This window comes from Malaclemys terrapin, chromosome 4, assembly GCF_027887155.1.
Source record: "Malaclemys terrapin pileata isolate rMalTer1 chromosome 4, rMalTer1.hap1, whole genome shotgun sequence".
NCBI lineage: Eukaryota > Metazoa > Chordata > Testudines > Emydidae > Malaclemys > Malaclemys terrapin.
In genome coordinates this window covers 55055894-55070821 of record NC_071508.1, presented here as the reverse complement: position 1 = coordinate 55070821, position 14928 = coordinate 55055894, and the positions used below count along the sequence as shown (strand labels likewise).

Genomic DNA, 14928 nt, shown 5'->3' with positions numbered 1-14928 from the left:
TATTAGATGACTGACTTACAATAATGTTCAAAACTCCCATTTACTTTAATGAAGCAGGGTAAAGCCATTGGTGTTGATATTTCCCCCCCAGCAACATTGAGGTTTCAAGATCAGCTTACCATGTTTATGCAAACCACTGTAATTGTTCCCTAAGCACCGTTACACACCACTAGGTAAATAATGTCCATTTTCTGTAAAGTCTGTTGTTTATTTGCACAATAGTCTTTAATGGCTGCAAAGCAGCTGCACCTGCTATGAACAAGGAAGTAAATCACATGCATCTGACACTGCTGAGCTCTCCTGAGAGGGGAGAAGACCTCTCAACTCCCAGTGAAGCCAATGGACGTTGACAGCGCTCAGCGTAGTGAGCCTTTACACAACAGACCAGAGTGGCGCCCGATGTGTCTGTTCTTGTCCATTTACATGTCAGACTTGATTCTTATACTATTTTCAATCCCCTTAGAAAAAACAGTCCCAGCCATCAAAGAGCAAGTCTAATGAGCTGACTTAGATCAATATATGGGCCAATTTCTGCTCCTACTGAAGTCAATGGGAAACTTCCTGTTGGCTTCAGTGTCAAAATCCCTTCCTGTCATAGAGAGAGGAAATACATTTAAATATTAAAGTACAGACTTACATCCATGTATAGTATTGGGCCCTGACTGGGCTCTATATCAGGAAATTCAAAATTAAAAGCAGTCAGTGCCTCCCTATATTTATTTGTACTACAGTAGCACCTCAAGGCACCAATTGAGATCCAGACCCCACTGTGCCCGGTGCTGTACTGACCCACACAGGAAGACATGATCCCTCCCCTGAAGGAGTTAGTTTAAAAATAAATAAATAAATAACCCCAGAGTAGTCTTCAGGTCACTCAGGAAACCTAAGGCAGAGCTGAAAGCTTGAACCTGGACCTGAGTTTCTTGCTAGTGTTTTGACCAAAAGACCATTCTTTCTCTCCGCCAGCCTCTTGGGCCATTTCAGTTTTATGTTTGCAGTGACATGAGATACGGGGAGGTCATCCTCCAGTGTGATTAATGCAATAGCTTTTGTTAGTTTAAATCAGACCTCTAACCCATTCCGTTCTGGCATCCACTGATGCTCTTGTGCTACAGCAGAATGCAGCAGCACAGTTTACTTCAAAATGACGTAGATGATACATGGATCGACACTGAAAAAATTCGGATGATTTAATATAGGCTTTTGTATTTCATGCGGCCATTAAAATCAGAGATGGAAAATACCTATTAAGAGATCTCATCCATTTCTCTGCCAGTACAGGAAGGTGCTTATAGTACATTGTCTAGTATTACTTTGTGCAGTCTGGGGTTAAAGGTCCCAGGAAAGGACTCCACCCACTGGACTCCTGACTCCTTCATGTCCTAAAAGATCTCCCCATCAGAACGTTCTTGATACTCACACTGAATTATCCCTTCTTTTTTCATCCTTTTAAACCTACACCTTGTGCCACCCTAAATACTCTCCTTACATGTTAGGTAAGAGATCAATTTAATTAGCCTGAAGTGATCTTCTAACAAATCCTCTGTGGCTGGCAGTGAGGGATATTAATGGGATCACTCTGCAGAGAGGATAAGAAGGATCCCACTTCATCATCATTTAAATACCTTCTTTTGCTGGTTATGGCTGGAGCTGTCCTACTTTTCAAGCTTGCTTTCAGGCAGATTTTCTGTCTGATTGAACATAAATGAACACATTGATTACATGCCCTCTAGGAGCTGTCACCATGCATCCATCTTGTACTGAGGTTCTGTCTATGCGGCATGCTCCATCCACTGCTCTGATTTTCTTAACTGAATCTGGTTCTTACTTACAACCAAAAGCAATTTAGAAAAGGCAAAAATCCATGTGCCCTCCCCCAAGTAATTGTTCTCTCCTTTGCTGCAGGCCACATTCAGCCCTTGGTTACAAATGTGCAACCCCATTGAAGTCAATCTGGCCCTGAATAAGGGATAAAATGGGGCAGATCTTGCCTTCGCCTCAGCTTCCTGTGCACTGCTCTAGTGGCACAAAGGGGCAGAAACCAGCTGCATCTCACCTGTGGATGTAGATTCAGCATAGCTGGCTTCTACAGACTTCCTTCCTTGCAGCCCTCAACATAGGTGGTATTTAAGGAACAGGAAGGGGAATGGAGGGAGTGTGGCCAGAGTGCTGCACTCCTGTCCTCTACTGGCAGACAGCTCCTTGGGCATTCTTTCCAGCTCATGGAGTTTACAGCAGCACCCAGTCTGCTCTGAACATTTCCAGGGTCAGCATAAAGCCAGTCTGAAGATCAAGGAGCAACAAGTGGCTCCCTGGTACCTTTCCCCACCTGCTTTGCTGTTCCCCTCAGAGACAGACTGGGTGTAGCAGAGGATCTAGGCTGGTGATTTTAGCTAACATCACAGAGAGCCATGGAATTCCTGGCAAATCAGTTGAGCTACTTTTTTCTATATAACAAACCCTTAACATTGAATATTCAATAGCATATTTCCATGTCCCCCTCTGGCTGTTACCTTAGCGGGACAATGGAACAGCTCAGAGACCCTCCTGCCTCCCATGGGTCAGATTTTCAGAACTGTGGGTTTCCCAGAACTCCAACTGAAGTCCATGGAAGCTGCATGTGCTCAGCTTCTCTGAAAATCAGGCTCTTTGGTCCTGACCCAGCTAGATACAATCTCCCCTCTGCCCCAATGAAGTCAATGGGAGTTTAGGGCGCTTGGCACCTCTCGGGAGGCTCAGGCTGTATGATCTTTTTGTGTCTCGTGGGACTGTGAGCCTGAATTCCTGTTCTTTTAGCTACATTACTCACCATCTGCTGATGAATCATTTGGTCATAACTCAGCCAGGCAATGATGTCTACACACTGAGGTAGCCGAGAAGAGAGACACTTGCCAGCTCCATAAAAAAGCTTTGCATCCCCAGCTGAGCTATCTATTGACATCAGGGGCAAGACCCAATGCATCTCTTTGCCCTATATTTTACTATAAGCGCTGTTTGTCTGTCTAGGTTTTTACATGGCACTCAGTATACCTGAACACCTACACCTCCTATCAGACAGTCCAGACAGAAATAAATTGATAAATGCAGATCTAAATACAACATATCATATCATAATTAATTATAGAAATTGGACAATAGCTTTCTTTGAAGAGAGTACCTTTGGGGCTGAATTTGCCCCATTCTCTACTAATTCCTGGTGTAGCCAGGCAGAGTGCTGCTTGATATCATGTGACTGCTGGTGGAAAACAGGATTTCCTAATATGTTTATACTTCTCCTGAGTGGATTATCAATTTAGATGGTGAGGTCATCACTTTGTGGTGCTTAGTCATGTGTATTTGGTAGAAATATTATTGGTAATCACCTGCTTCACTCTGAGCAATCACAATAATTAATCAGAATGTTAAATGGTAATGAAATCTGCTAAAGGAGTTTTGCCATTCTATGCAGTTTAGCTGTTGTAGGGGGAAAGTATTCCACTTCACTATCTTTAATGTGCCTGGCAAACCAGAACACATGGAAAGATCAAAAGAAATCAACAAAATTAAGAAATGGAAACTCTTTGGTCCTTCGCTCAGCAAGACAGTTCTATGGGACAGGAAAATGGCTCTTTTAATGGCACGGGCTTCAAAGTGCCTTGTTGAGAGTTGGTTCCTCTAGGGATGACTGCTCTTGCAAAGCAGATTTGTGTGTGGGGGGGAGGGGGAGGAATTGGGATTATCCCAGGCAGGAATTATCGCATTGTGTTTGAATTTCCACTTAATTTCAGTTCAATATAAAATGTGAAAAAATGTACCTAAATAATCCATACATGTTATCAGAATAGTCTATGGAATGTAATGATCTAGGGAAAATATTGTGCTTATTGAAATATAATACATCATTGACAAGCATTTCCTCTTCTGCTGGATATTTTATTTATATGTCACTACTTCCAGTGAAGTAACCTGTCATCATCTGCTAATGAACAAAAGTCACATACGCTCTCCTAGCTGTAAGATACTCTGGAGAAATTTGGGGCCAAATGATGATGTGGTGTTAGTGGTTCAACATGCCTTGAATTCAAAGCAGAGCAGCACATGCTTACACCAGGGCTGAATTTGGAACTTTATTATTAGAAGACAGGTTCGGATTAACAGATTCTTCTGTCCTGGGGAAATGAGAGAGAACTCTAAGGAACAGACTCCTTCAGAAAAAAGCTGTGAAATACAACTCAAAATAATTTCTTCATATATGGCTTGATCCTGCCCCATTGAAACCAATGGGACATTTGTTATTGACTTCAACTGTGGGGGATAGCTCAGTGGTTTGAGCATTGTCCTGCTAAACCCAGGGTTGTGAGCTCAATCCTTGAGGGGCCACGTAGGGATCTGGGGCAAAAATCAGTAGTTGGTCTTGCTAGTGAAGGCAGGGGACTGGACTCAATGACCTTTCATTCAGGGTCCCTTCCAGTTCTATGAGATAGGTATATCTCCATATGAACTGGAGTAGGATCAGGTCAGGATACAGTATCAGCACAGAGAGATTACCAATAAAGCAGCTTCAGATGATAATCACTTAATAGGAATGAACGGAGAGCTCAAAGAATATAGTTTTACTGCCATCTCAGCTGAACACCCACTGTTAAATGCAGTTACTGGTTTCAATGTACAGGTTAAAGGAGCATATCAAAACATACAAGACTGAAGGTGAGAAGATTTCATTACCACGCAATATGAAAGTGATTGGCCAGATAGAACATTTAGCTGTTACAGTGGGAACTATCCATGTGGACTGTTCTGCAGTTGTCACAGGTAAGTGGCTGGGCAGTATCTTTCCAGTGCTGTAAATATGATATAAGCTGATCCCATATCTATTTCAGTGTGCTATGAAGTAGGTAGCGTGTTCATTTTTGCTCATCAACAACAAATGTGAAGCTGTTTGACCATTTTAAAAATAGAGATCTTTAATATAAGAATGAAAGTATGTTTTTTTCTCTTATTGTTTTAAAGTGAATTTATTGCTGGATCAACAGTTCAAGTCTGTCTGTTTATCCACAGAGCAGGTATCATAAAGGCATCAGCATGTAAGATTCCCTATACTTCCCTGCCAATAACATATCTTGTCCCTGATCTGGAATAGTTTAGTCTCCATGGCGTATTCTATCGTTGGTGCCTCTATTGTGACTGCCAAAAAAGATGATTCTTTTGTGTTGTGAAAATCTGATCACAAGGAATTGGATGGAAGTCACCAAACTCATTTCACACCGGGGCCTGATCAGGTAGTAACAACTTTCAGTCACTACCCTCTTTGGATCACTGTCAGACAGTGACCTAGAGATGAAAAGCTCTGTAGTCTACTTCAGATCCCTCAAGGCTCATTCAGTCCCTTTAGTAACTGATCTGTATTTAGCTAAATGTCTTTCATAAAAAGTGGAGATATTTGCAAAGAATACAATAGACCATTGTTAATTCAGAATCTGATTTTTTTTTTTTTTTTTTTAACAGAAGAAAATGAGAAAAACTTCTCCCTTGGGCTCCAGACCTTGAAATCTCTGAAGGTAGGATTTCTCTTGCGTGTACCCTCTTGTTCTTTTACTATTGTGGAGGGGATCATTATGTGTTTTTTATTTCCCCTCTTACATTAGTATTTATTATTATTTTAGTGTGTCATAAATATGGAAAAGCATCACCTTGTACTGGGGAAGACAGAAAGAGAAGAAATCCCATTTGTGGATAATAACATCTCCACAAATGGAGAGAAGTAAGTATGTAATTCTAAAGCTATTCTGGAATCTCATGTATGTGTTCTCCTTTTAGCCTGGAATGCAGATCTGGCTAAAGCAGTCATCAAACTGGACCTGATCCAAAGTCCATTGATAGAAAAGGAAATCTTTTCATCTACGTCAGAGGGCTTTGAATGGGGTCACTGGATTGTTTTCGGCTGATTCTTGTCATGTTTTTGTAAGCTACCCTCAAACAACAGAGGGGTCATTTTCAAAGAGATGCACAGAGGGGTTTGACTTAGCCACTTGGCTCTTTTTGAGGTTAATGGGGGTCATCTGCCTGACTCCTGACACTCTGCTTTGAGAATGTTCCCTGAGAAATATTTTTTTTCTGGAAAGGACTTTAAACACAAGGGAAATGAATACACACAAAACTGTGACTAGCCCACAGTGCAGAAATGTTGTGAAGCACTTCAAGGTAGTGTTGTTACCCCTTCCCCCCATCCCATCCTGACACCAATGTGCCTCTCTGCTGAGTTAGCTGATGGTCTGAGGCCTTGCAGAATGGCTTCCCCGTAGAGGAGAAATCAGAAACTTGGAGTCTGGGTATATTTTATTTACAACACCAGTCCTGAATTGAGGCAGTCTAGGAGCATGCAGGGCAATTCCTTCTTCTGGGAATAATAATAATAACAGCACCACCACCTAGCTCTTGCATAGCTCTTCCCATCAAAGATCTCAAAGCACTTTACAAAGGAGTAGCATTATCTCTCTTTTCAGAGGGGAAAATGAGCCACAGAGGGATGAAGTTTCCTAAGGTAACCAGAGCTACAGCTAGAATCCAGATTTCCTGAGTCCTAGTCTGGTGCCCTGTCCATTAGGCCACATTATCTCTCTCTTTGAGTGTCACATCGATGTCTGGTTACTAGAGAGCTACTCTACCTCAAATGTGGACTCTAATCAGAGACCAAAGCAGAGACCAAACTCGCCTGCAGCTCACACAGCTCCTTCTTTCAGGACCTCTGCTCTTTACAACAAAAACTTACAGCAACACAGCATGTCTTCCCAAAGCTGAACATTTGCTCATTGCTAAGAAAAAGAACTGGGAAGACTGTATGTAAGAGCACCACCTGCTGACCCGGGACATAACAGTATTGTAGGTTTTCATAGTGTTGGTCAGGTGTCTTTTAGCAGCCTGTTATTATCAATAATTATTTGTATTATAGTAATACCTACAGACTTCAACTAGTTCAAGGCCCTGTTATGCTAAAGAGGACCCCAATAAATACAGCCTAGTGGCAATGAGAAATAAATAGGACTTCGGCTATTTCTATTTGCTTTCATAAGGCAACATGCACAAAAAGTAGGCCCATGTACTAACAACTAGATTAGGGAGTCTGGGCACGTATATACAGTGGTTGCCATTAAAAGTCAATGTTTACCAACAGTTGACACACAACTGTCTGTGAGTTACCACTGTTCTTTCCCATTCTAAGCAGAGGGAAATACTGACTGTTTGGTGCTTGTGGTCCAGTGTTGACTTTTTAATGACAACATCTGTATGCAAGTCTCTGGCATTTCTGAGACTCCCTCCACTACCAGCCTTTGCAAATCGTATGTTTTAGCATGATGATACCACACAGTGCTGCTCCCCGGCATACACAAAACTCCTGTTGACTCCCAACAAATTTACTACCCATGGGTTGGCTGAGTGCAGAATGCTGCCCTGTGGCTACCTGGGTTAGGATGGAAATTTGAGATACTTGGTCCTTGGGAAATTTGGAATTAGGCATGTCATTCAGCTGACCCTTTCCACCTACAAGGTAAAAGCAGGGCGCTTTCCCCTTTTCCTTCAAGACATATGTGAATATGGCAGAAGCTAAGGTTGTGGTCTGTTACAACTGGCACCAGTACGAGGTGTTAATATTGCTAAATATTACTATCTCTTATTACTGACTAGGGTCCAATCTCGCCATTTTTACTCAGCCAAAATGTAACACGCAGACTCCAGTGCACTCACCATTTCCCAGATCTTACGATTCTGGGCGAAAAGCACCTATCCTTACCCAGTTCCTAGGACTCAGGGCCACCCACACCCACTTCCTAGGGCTTGACATAATCTGGTTCATTTAAGTATCAATCCTTACCTTCCATGGGCTCAAGGCATACTCTTCTACAGATTTGCAGGCTCTTTTTACCAGTGAAAGACCCTTACACAGAAATATCCTTCTCCTCTATTTATGAACAATTACCAAGAAAAAACACACATGCTAGGCATTGACTCTGTGGGTGCTCCGGGGCTGGAGCACCCACAGGGAAAAAATGGTCACCGGCAGCCCCCCTATCAGCCCCCCTCTTCCCCCAGTACCTCCCCGCCCGCTGGTTGGCCCCGCCAATCAGCGCCTTCCCCTCCTGCCACAATCAGCAGTTTCATGGCATGGGGAGTATGGCATGCTTGGGGGTAGGACGGGGGCAGAAAGAGGTGGGGTGAGGACTTGGGGGAAGGGGTTGAGTGGGGGCGGAGCCTGGTGCAGAGCCAGGGGTCGAGCACCCCCCTGGCACATTGGAAAGTCGGTGCCTGTGCTATGCATACAATGCTATGCTTACCAGTCCTGATCACACAGGCGGACTTTCCCTATTGGCTACGCAAGGTCAGTACCTCTGGGTTCTGGTTCCTTGCTGCACATCATGGTCATGCAGAGGATTCTTAGCAGCTCTGATTTTAAGCTGTGTCTTGTGGGGTGAGTTCTTCTTCTTCTTTCAGGGCTTTCCTTCTTATTCTTTTCGCCTTGCTGGTCTCCTTCTTGGACCCCAGTTTATATAGTGAAATTTGAGTCCTTCTTAGCTATACCTTAACCAAGCATTTTACTAAAATATTACATAATAATTCTTTGACCAATCCTAACATATTGCAAAATAATTCTTTAACCAATAATAGCCCACCACCTTAGTTGATTTAAATCTTGCAAAATTAGTTATGCAACAGACAGAAACAATCAAAGAACTAGAGTACTTGTGGCACCTTAGAGACTAACAAATTTATTAGAGCATAAGCTTTCGTGGACTACAGCCCACTTCTTCGGATGCATATAGAATGGAACTGACAGAGATCATACAGATGAATTCAGAGTGGCAGCCATGTTAGTCTGTATCCGCAAAAACAACGAGGAGTACTTGTGGCACCTTAGAGACTAACAAATTTATTAGGGCATAAGCTTTTTGGGGCTAGAACCCACTTCATCAGATGCAAAACAATAGGAGTATAGATTCTACAGTCGCAACTGTTGATAAGTGATTCCTTGCCAGACAGAATGCCATCAAACAAAGTTTTCTTTAAACATCTTAAGAGATTCCCTTGCTTATCTGTGATGGTGGGTAATATTAGGAGCGGCGCCTTCTTAACAGCCCAGTATTACATTGTTCTGATATAATTTAGAAGGAACGTGAGGAGTTGACTTTTTTGCTTCTTGGCTGCTGCTCTCCTAATGTGGCTGCGGAAATTAGCCCCAGACCTTACAAAACCTCCTATTGTATTGCATTCTTTTCTTCTTCTCATTTCAGCTCTTCTGAGGAATAAAGACTGAAACACTCACAAATGAGAAACCCTGACATCAAAGAAAAGCTGTGCAGCCGTTTCAGAGGAAATAGTAACACGTATCATTGATAACACCTATGCTAGGCTACAGCTGTAAAGTGAAATTAAATCATATTCAGTAGCCAGTAACTTAGCAATGTTGTCTTGTTTTTGAGATAGAAACATATGCTTATTTTCTAGACTCTAATATAGTGCACCACTGATTATGAATGGTTTGACAAACCTGATGAGTTTACTCTAACGATGAGAAAAGTACTTTTTATAGCAGCCTCAAATGAAATAATTGTGTTCATCTGTGATTAGAAGATACCAGAATTAGATTTTTACTAATGATTTTTTCAATAGCTACTATTTATATACACTAAATTGACACCACTAGGTTCAAATAGCCATAAAAGGAAGGCACTCATATTAAAATATCAACATAAATATCACATATTGGTAAAAAAAATCATCCTAATAGCCATAACATTGTTGCCATGTTATTAAGAATGTGACTGTGTAGTCTATGAAAAGAACAATCATATGATTATTCACTGATCAAATTTGTCTTCAGGACTTCTATTTACCAGAATTATTCAGAGTTCAATAACAGCAATTCTGGAAAATTCTCCATCCTGCTAGATTTGCATGTTGAGCCATAAAGAAAGAAACAAGCACAAAGTTTTACTGTTGAAAAAGCAGCTGTGCTGCTGATAGACAATTTGGCCTACTAGATTCAGTCGTGAACCAAACCTTAGTGGTGTAGGATATTGTGATCCAAATTCACTTTGAGCACCTTTACTTTTCTCCCCACCCAAGTGCTATTCCCTGAGCCTATGCCAACACAACAGCTCTAGACTGAGCTTAAAACTACCCTTGGAGCACCAGCAGTTAGATAGCTAGGTTGTCTTTAAACTCCTGTACTTCAGCATCCTTATCTTTAATGCACTATTTTTATATCAAATTCCCCAGGACGTCTTAAAGTGCAAGACCAAACCTGATCCCCCTGACAGAAACTGGGAGTTTTCATTGGGCCCAGTATTTGGCCCTTTTTGCTATCTTGTTTTAATGATGGTACTACTACTTCACATAGAGCTTACCTGTATAACAAAAGAAATCCATTGCACCGCTTGAAAGAATCTGACCTTTTACAATAATCCTCTACATATTTTTAAAGGCTAATGGGAATTATTTACTATCACCAGCTGAGGGGCTTCTTTCAAAGCTAAGAACTTTGCTAGACAATCAAGTCAACTAATATCCTTTCTTATGTTATTAAGTCAGAGTGTTTGGCGTAATACATGTCAACACAGCTAGATTTTCAAGGAGGCTCTTTGTACTGCTTCTTATGCTGTGTAACTATGGGGCTGAATCCTGCAGCCATTACTAAGCCTACACTCAGCTACCAAAAGCACTTAGGTACCAATTCAGCAAGGTACTTAAGCATGTACTTACTTTAAGCATGTGTTAGTCCTACTGAAATCAATCAGACTACTCATGTACTTAAAGATACACGTGCTTATTAAGTTCTTTGCTTGATCAGGGCTTCAGCTGGTAAAATCCTGCTAGACCTAGTTTCTGCAATACCCACTGAACTCAGTGGGACTCAACACCAGTTAGGAATTGGCCTAGTGGGAATTTTGTCTGAATAAGGACTAAGGGCTCTCTTTGACTTCATTGGGAATTAGATCAGGCCAACAGCATGGCCTGCAGAGTTTGACCCATGGTATAGGTTTGTCCTGAGTTTAGCTGATCTGTTCACAATAACCCTGACCGCTCTATGCTGCTGTCCTATGACTACAATAGCAGGTCTAACTTTACCACATGGGTGCCTGTATTTTACCAACTCGGAGCTTGGTCTCTTGCAGTGGATTTGAAACTATCCATTTTTAGTCTTAGGTATTTATATTGCTATCAAATTTGGATTATTAGTGTTTTGGGCTATTTTCTATTTCAGTGATATGGTGCAGTACTCTCCTGTACATACAGTATTTTATATAAGACAGCTCTATGTATAGGAGAGGTGGACTGCACTGTATAATCCTGCCAATGTGTTGTATAAATATCTTTCACTAAATAGGGAATATATTTGATGAAATGTATATGCTATGAGTTTTGTATTTTGGTACTTTATTCTTTCTGTGTTTGTTACCCGTACTGAATGTCAAATTAAAGTCTAAATAAAGTTTAAGCTGCTATTACAGTTTATTTGTTTGTGCCCTGAATACGCCAGTGATCTGTTTTTACTAGACTTAAACTTGCAGCCATTGAAAATATGTAACGGGTCTCTGCCTGAATAATCTAAAAAGTAGTTTTGTAATTCTTCCTGGGATTTATTCTCTGCAGTAGTGACATTAGTCATTTTCCCTGTTATTAGGACATGAGTCCCTTTGTGATCACTTGTTTCCAAACATACTAAATAGCATGTAGCATATTGTTGTAAAGTAACAATGTTGGAACTTATCTTATTTTGCTGTATATCAGACTGCAATAAGATGTTTGAAATGAATTTTGTTTGTTTCAATTTTACTTTTTTTAAAAAGAGCTGTTTACACTCACAATAAGTTTCCCTAACTCACTGGGACAAATCTAGGAAGGTTTAGAATAATATCAAGGAGACTTTGTGAATTTCAGATACTCCAATAATCATACTCCTAGAAACCTGGAAAGCAAAATAATCAGATGAAAAAGATAGAAAGATCATTAGTGGGTAGTTTAGTGGATATATTGCCTGCAACATATCGGCAATAAAATAGCAGAAACCTAGGAGTTAAGCCTTCCCCAAGCTTTTAATTTTTCTTTGAACAGTTTGTAGCAATTGAGGCCTAAGAGTGTTCTATGCAAAGCACTTTGTTTCAGAAGATACTTAGTAGGAGATGTTGCTGGCCTTTTCATAATTTACAGGGTTTACTGTCACACTATCCTACATGCATATAATTATTGTTCTCTAATCTAATGTCCTGCTGAGCTGAGATTCCCCACTTGGTTTAGAAATTCCTTTTGATCCTTCGCTTAGTCCTTGAGATATAACCTCTCCTTTTTATCATATCGCCAAATCTTTCTTTCTTTCTTAATTTCTTTTATCTGGGTGAACTAAATAATACAATTTGCAAATGTTCTTTTAGGGTCCAATCCTGCATCACTAGAGTCAATGGAGCTTTGCAATTGACTTCAATGGGCTAGGATCAGCCCTTTAGTTTATATGTGTATATACTAGACTAGCTCATCCCAAGATATGGGGACTCACTCCAAAAACTTAAAAATCACTAATATTAAAAAAAAAGTATTAGATCATGTAGTTTGCTAGGGTCCCCATTATCATAATCTAGATCTGGCCCCAAACAATTCTTCCATGCTACTAAACAACTCTGGCCAACCCTCTTCCCATTTCCCCTCCAAATGCCCGTGGGGGTTGATTTTTCAGCATGTATGGAAAGGAAATAAATCTAGGCCCTGATCCATCAAGGCACTTAAGCATGTGCTTAACTTTAGTGGAACTACTTGCATGCTTAAATGCTTTGCTCTATTGGGACCCTCTGCTCTAATGACCCATGTCCCAGAGTTATGGGGTACGTGTGGAGAATATCCTGCCAGCAGTTCCCTCTTCTATAATCAAAGCAGCTCCATGTGTGGCAGGAGGATTTTAGTCAGTATGTAACATTTCAGAGCCTGTGTGAAGATGGAGGGCCAGACCCATGAGCTAATTTGTGCCAGCTGCCGATGTGCACCAAACAGTTGAGTGGTGTGCTGTGCTTACCGTGCTCAGACTGCTCTCTCAAGAGCTACTTCTCGATTGTTGCTGGGAATATGTTTATTTTCCTCCAGTTTATGGTGCCACAGTTACAAACAAATTGAATTTTTTCATGGCTCAATAATCCTACAACCTGCAGCTTTCAGCTTGTAGATTTGTTTGTCAACAGGGTGGATGTTATGATGTTCTCTCCCAGATTACAAAAAGGTCACAGGAATCAGATTTCAGCAAAGACACGGCACAAGAGGAAGAGAAATTAGTTGTCATCCTTCCACAAGGTGTTACAATTTTCAAGATGCTCAGAGCTCCTGAAGCAAGAAAGGAAAATCTACACACAGCCACTCCCAGATGGTAGAAAACCCAAAGCTCCACGCTAGACCCTCCTAATGGGAGCCTCTCCATTGACTTCAATGGGCTTTGGATCAGGCCCAAAGCCCATTTCACGGTAAGACTAGGAAATCTACCACAAGAACAAAATATTGGCTTTCCCAAGCTCAAATAGAAATTCAGTAGCCAAACCTCAGAACAACTATTACCAAGAGACCAGGAAGTCTTTTACCAACTATAGCAGTGTGTGCTGCATACTCATTAAGAGCAGACCCCTCTAGCCCAGACTATAAGGAATGTATTTCTGAGGAAGGCCAAATAGATTACATGTTACAAGGATCATGCAGTAGCAAACCACTGTATCTATCACTGGTATTAAGAAAGCCCTTATTACCATAATATCTGATTGCCTCATAATCCTTAATGTATTTATAGTCCTGTGAGGTAGGGAAGTGCTATTATCCCCATTTTGCAGATGGGGAACTAAGGTACAGAGAGGGTGAGGTTCAGATTCTGAAAGCTATTTAGGCTTCTAACTGGAAATCATTACCATACCACTATCATAACACTGAAATCCATGGAAATTAGGAGCATAAACACCTTTGAGGAGCTGGTTAAGCTATTTGCCCAAGGTCACACAGGACGCATGTGGAGGAAAGAATTGAATAAAGCTCTTTTGAATTCTAAACTGGCACCTTAACCAACCTTCCTCTCTTTAATAAGAAAAGCTTGAGAGAGAACTGCAGGGAGCAGCAGCTGAGATCTGGAAAGATCAGAGGGAGAAGAAGCACTCAGCATGAGAAAGGGGAGGAAAAGGCTAGAAAGGGGGCATTGAGGTGGTGTTAGAGAAAACCTTTGGGGAGAGGGTTAAGAACCAGGAAAGGGTTGTGTGACTAGAGAGGGCAGTGTTGAGTCTGAGAGTGAACAGCTTATGCAATCGGGTCCTAGTGCCAGCATCCAGTAGTAGAGGGAGGGCCTGGGTCCTCCCTATGGTGATAACTATATCAACAAGATGAAGGCTGGGCGGACATAGCCATAGCCCACTGAGGGTGAAGGTACTGGTCAGTCTAGGCAGGGAAGCCTTACAAAGGCAGTAAGAAGGTGTTGTTTTGAATGTCATACCCTCTAAGGTGGTATTTTGAACCTCAGCCAGAGGGCTAAGTCACCTCAGCGCAACAAAACCAACACAGGGGACCATCAGTCAGGAAGGAAGCAAACTGAGGCAGACTGGTGAGTGGAGCGGTCAGAACCTACTTACACCAACTATTAAGACTGTCTTAGAAAAGTCTCAAGGCCTGATTCTGGGCTCTGCTGTGGTCCCCTTTTGAATGGCTTAGTCATTTTAATAGGGTTGCTTTACTGTCTCTCAGAGACTACCCCGAGTGCAGGGCCACTGTAGGTGACCCTATGATGCACCCCCTCCCCCGAACTCTTTAGCTTAGGAGCATGCCAGGGGTGAGTCGGGGTGGGGGGAAGAGAAGGAATGCTGTGCTGCAGTTAGTTTGCACTGTGGATCAGCTGCCATAAGTCAAAGTAGCTCTCTGGAGAGGGCTGGCCTCCCAAAAAGCAAG

General features: G+C 41.7%; 1 protein-coding gene across 1 annotated transcript in view; it reads left to right on the top strand.

Annotated features, from left to right (window-relative positions):
* The window catches only part of NRIP3 (nuclear receptor interacting protein 3), a 31103-nt gene extending 19621 nt beyond the window's left edge, over positions 1-11482 (top strand). Inside the window, exons 4-7 of the mRNA XM_054026575.1 lie at positions 4652-4791; positions 5485-5537; positions 5643-5740; positions 9264-11482. Of these exons, the coding sequence (XP_053882550.1) occupies positions 4652-4791; positions 5485-5537; positions 5643-5740; positions 9264-9279 (307 nt within the window). The 3' untranslated portion in view covers positions 9280-11482. The remainder of the gene's footprint in view (positions 1-4651; positions 4792-5484; positions 5538-5642; positions 5741-9263) is intronic.
* Positions 11483-14928: the final 3446 nt, after the last annotated feature.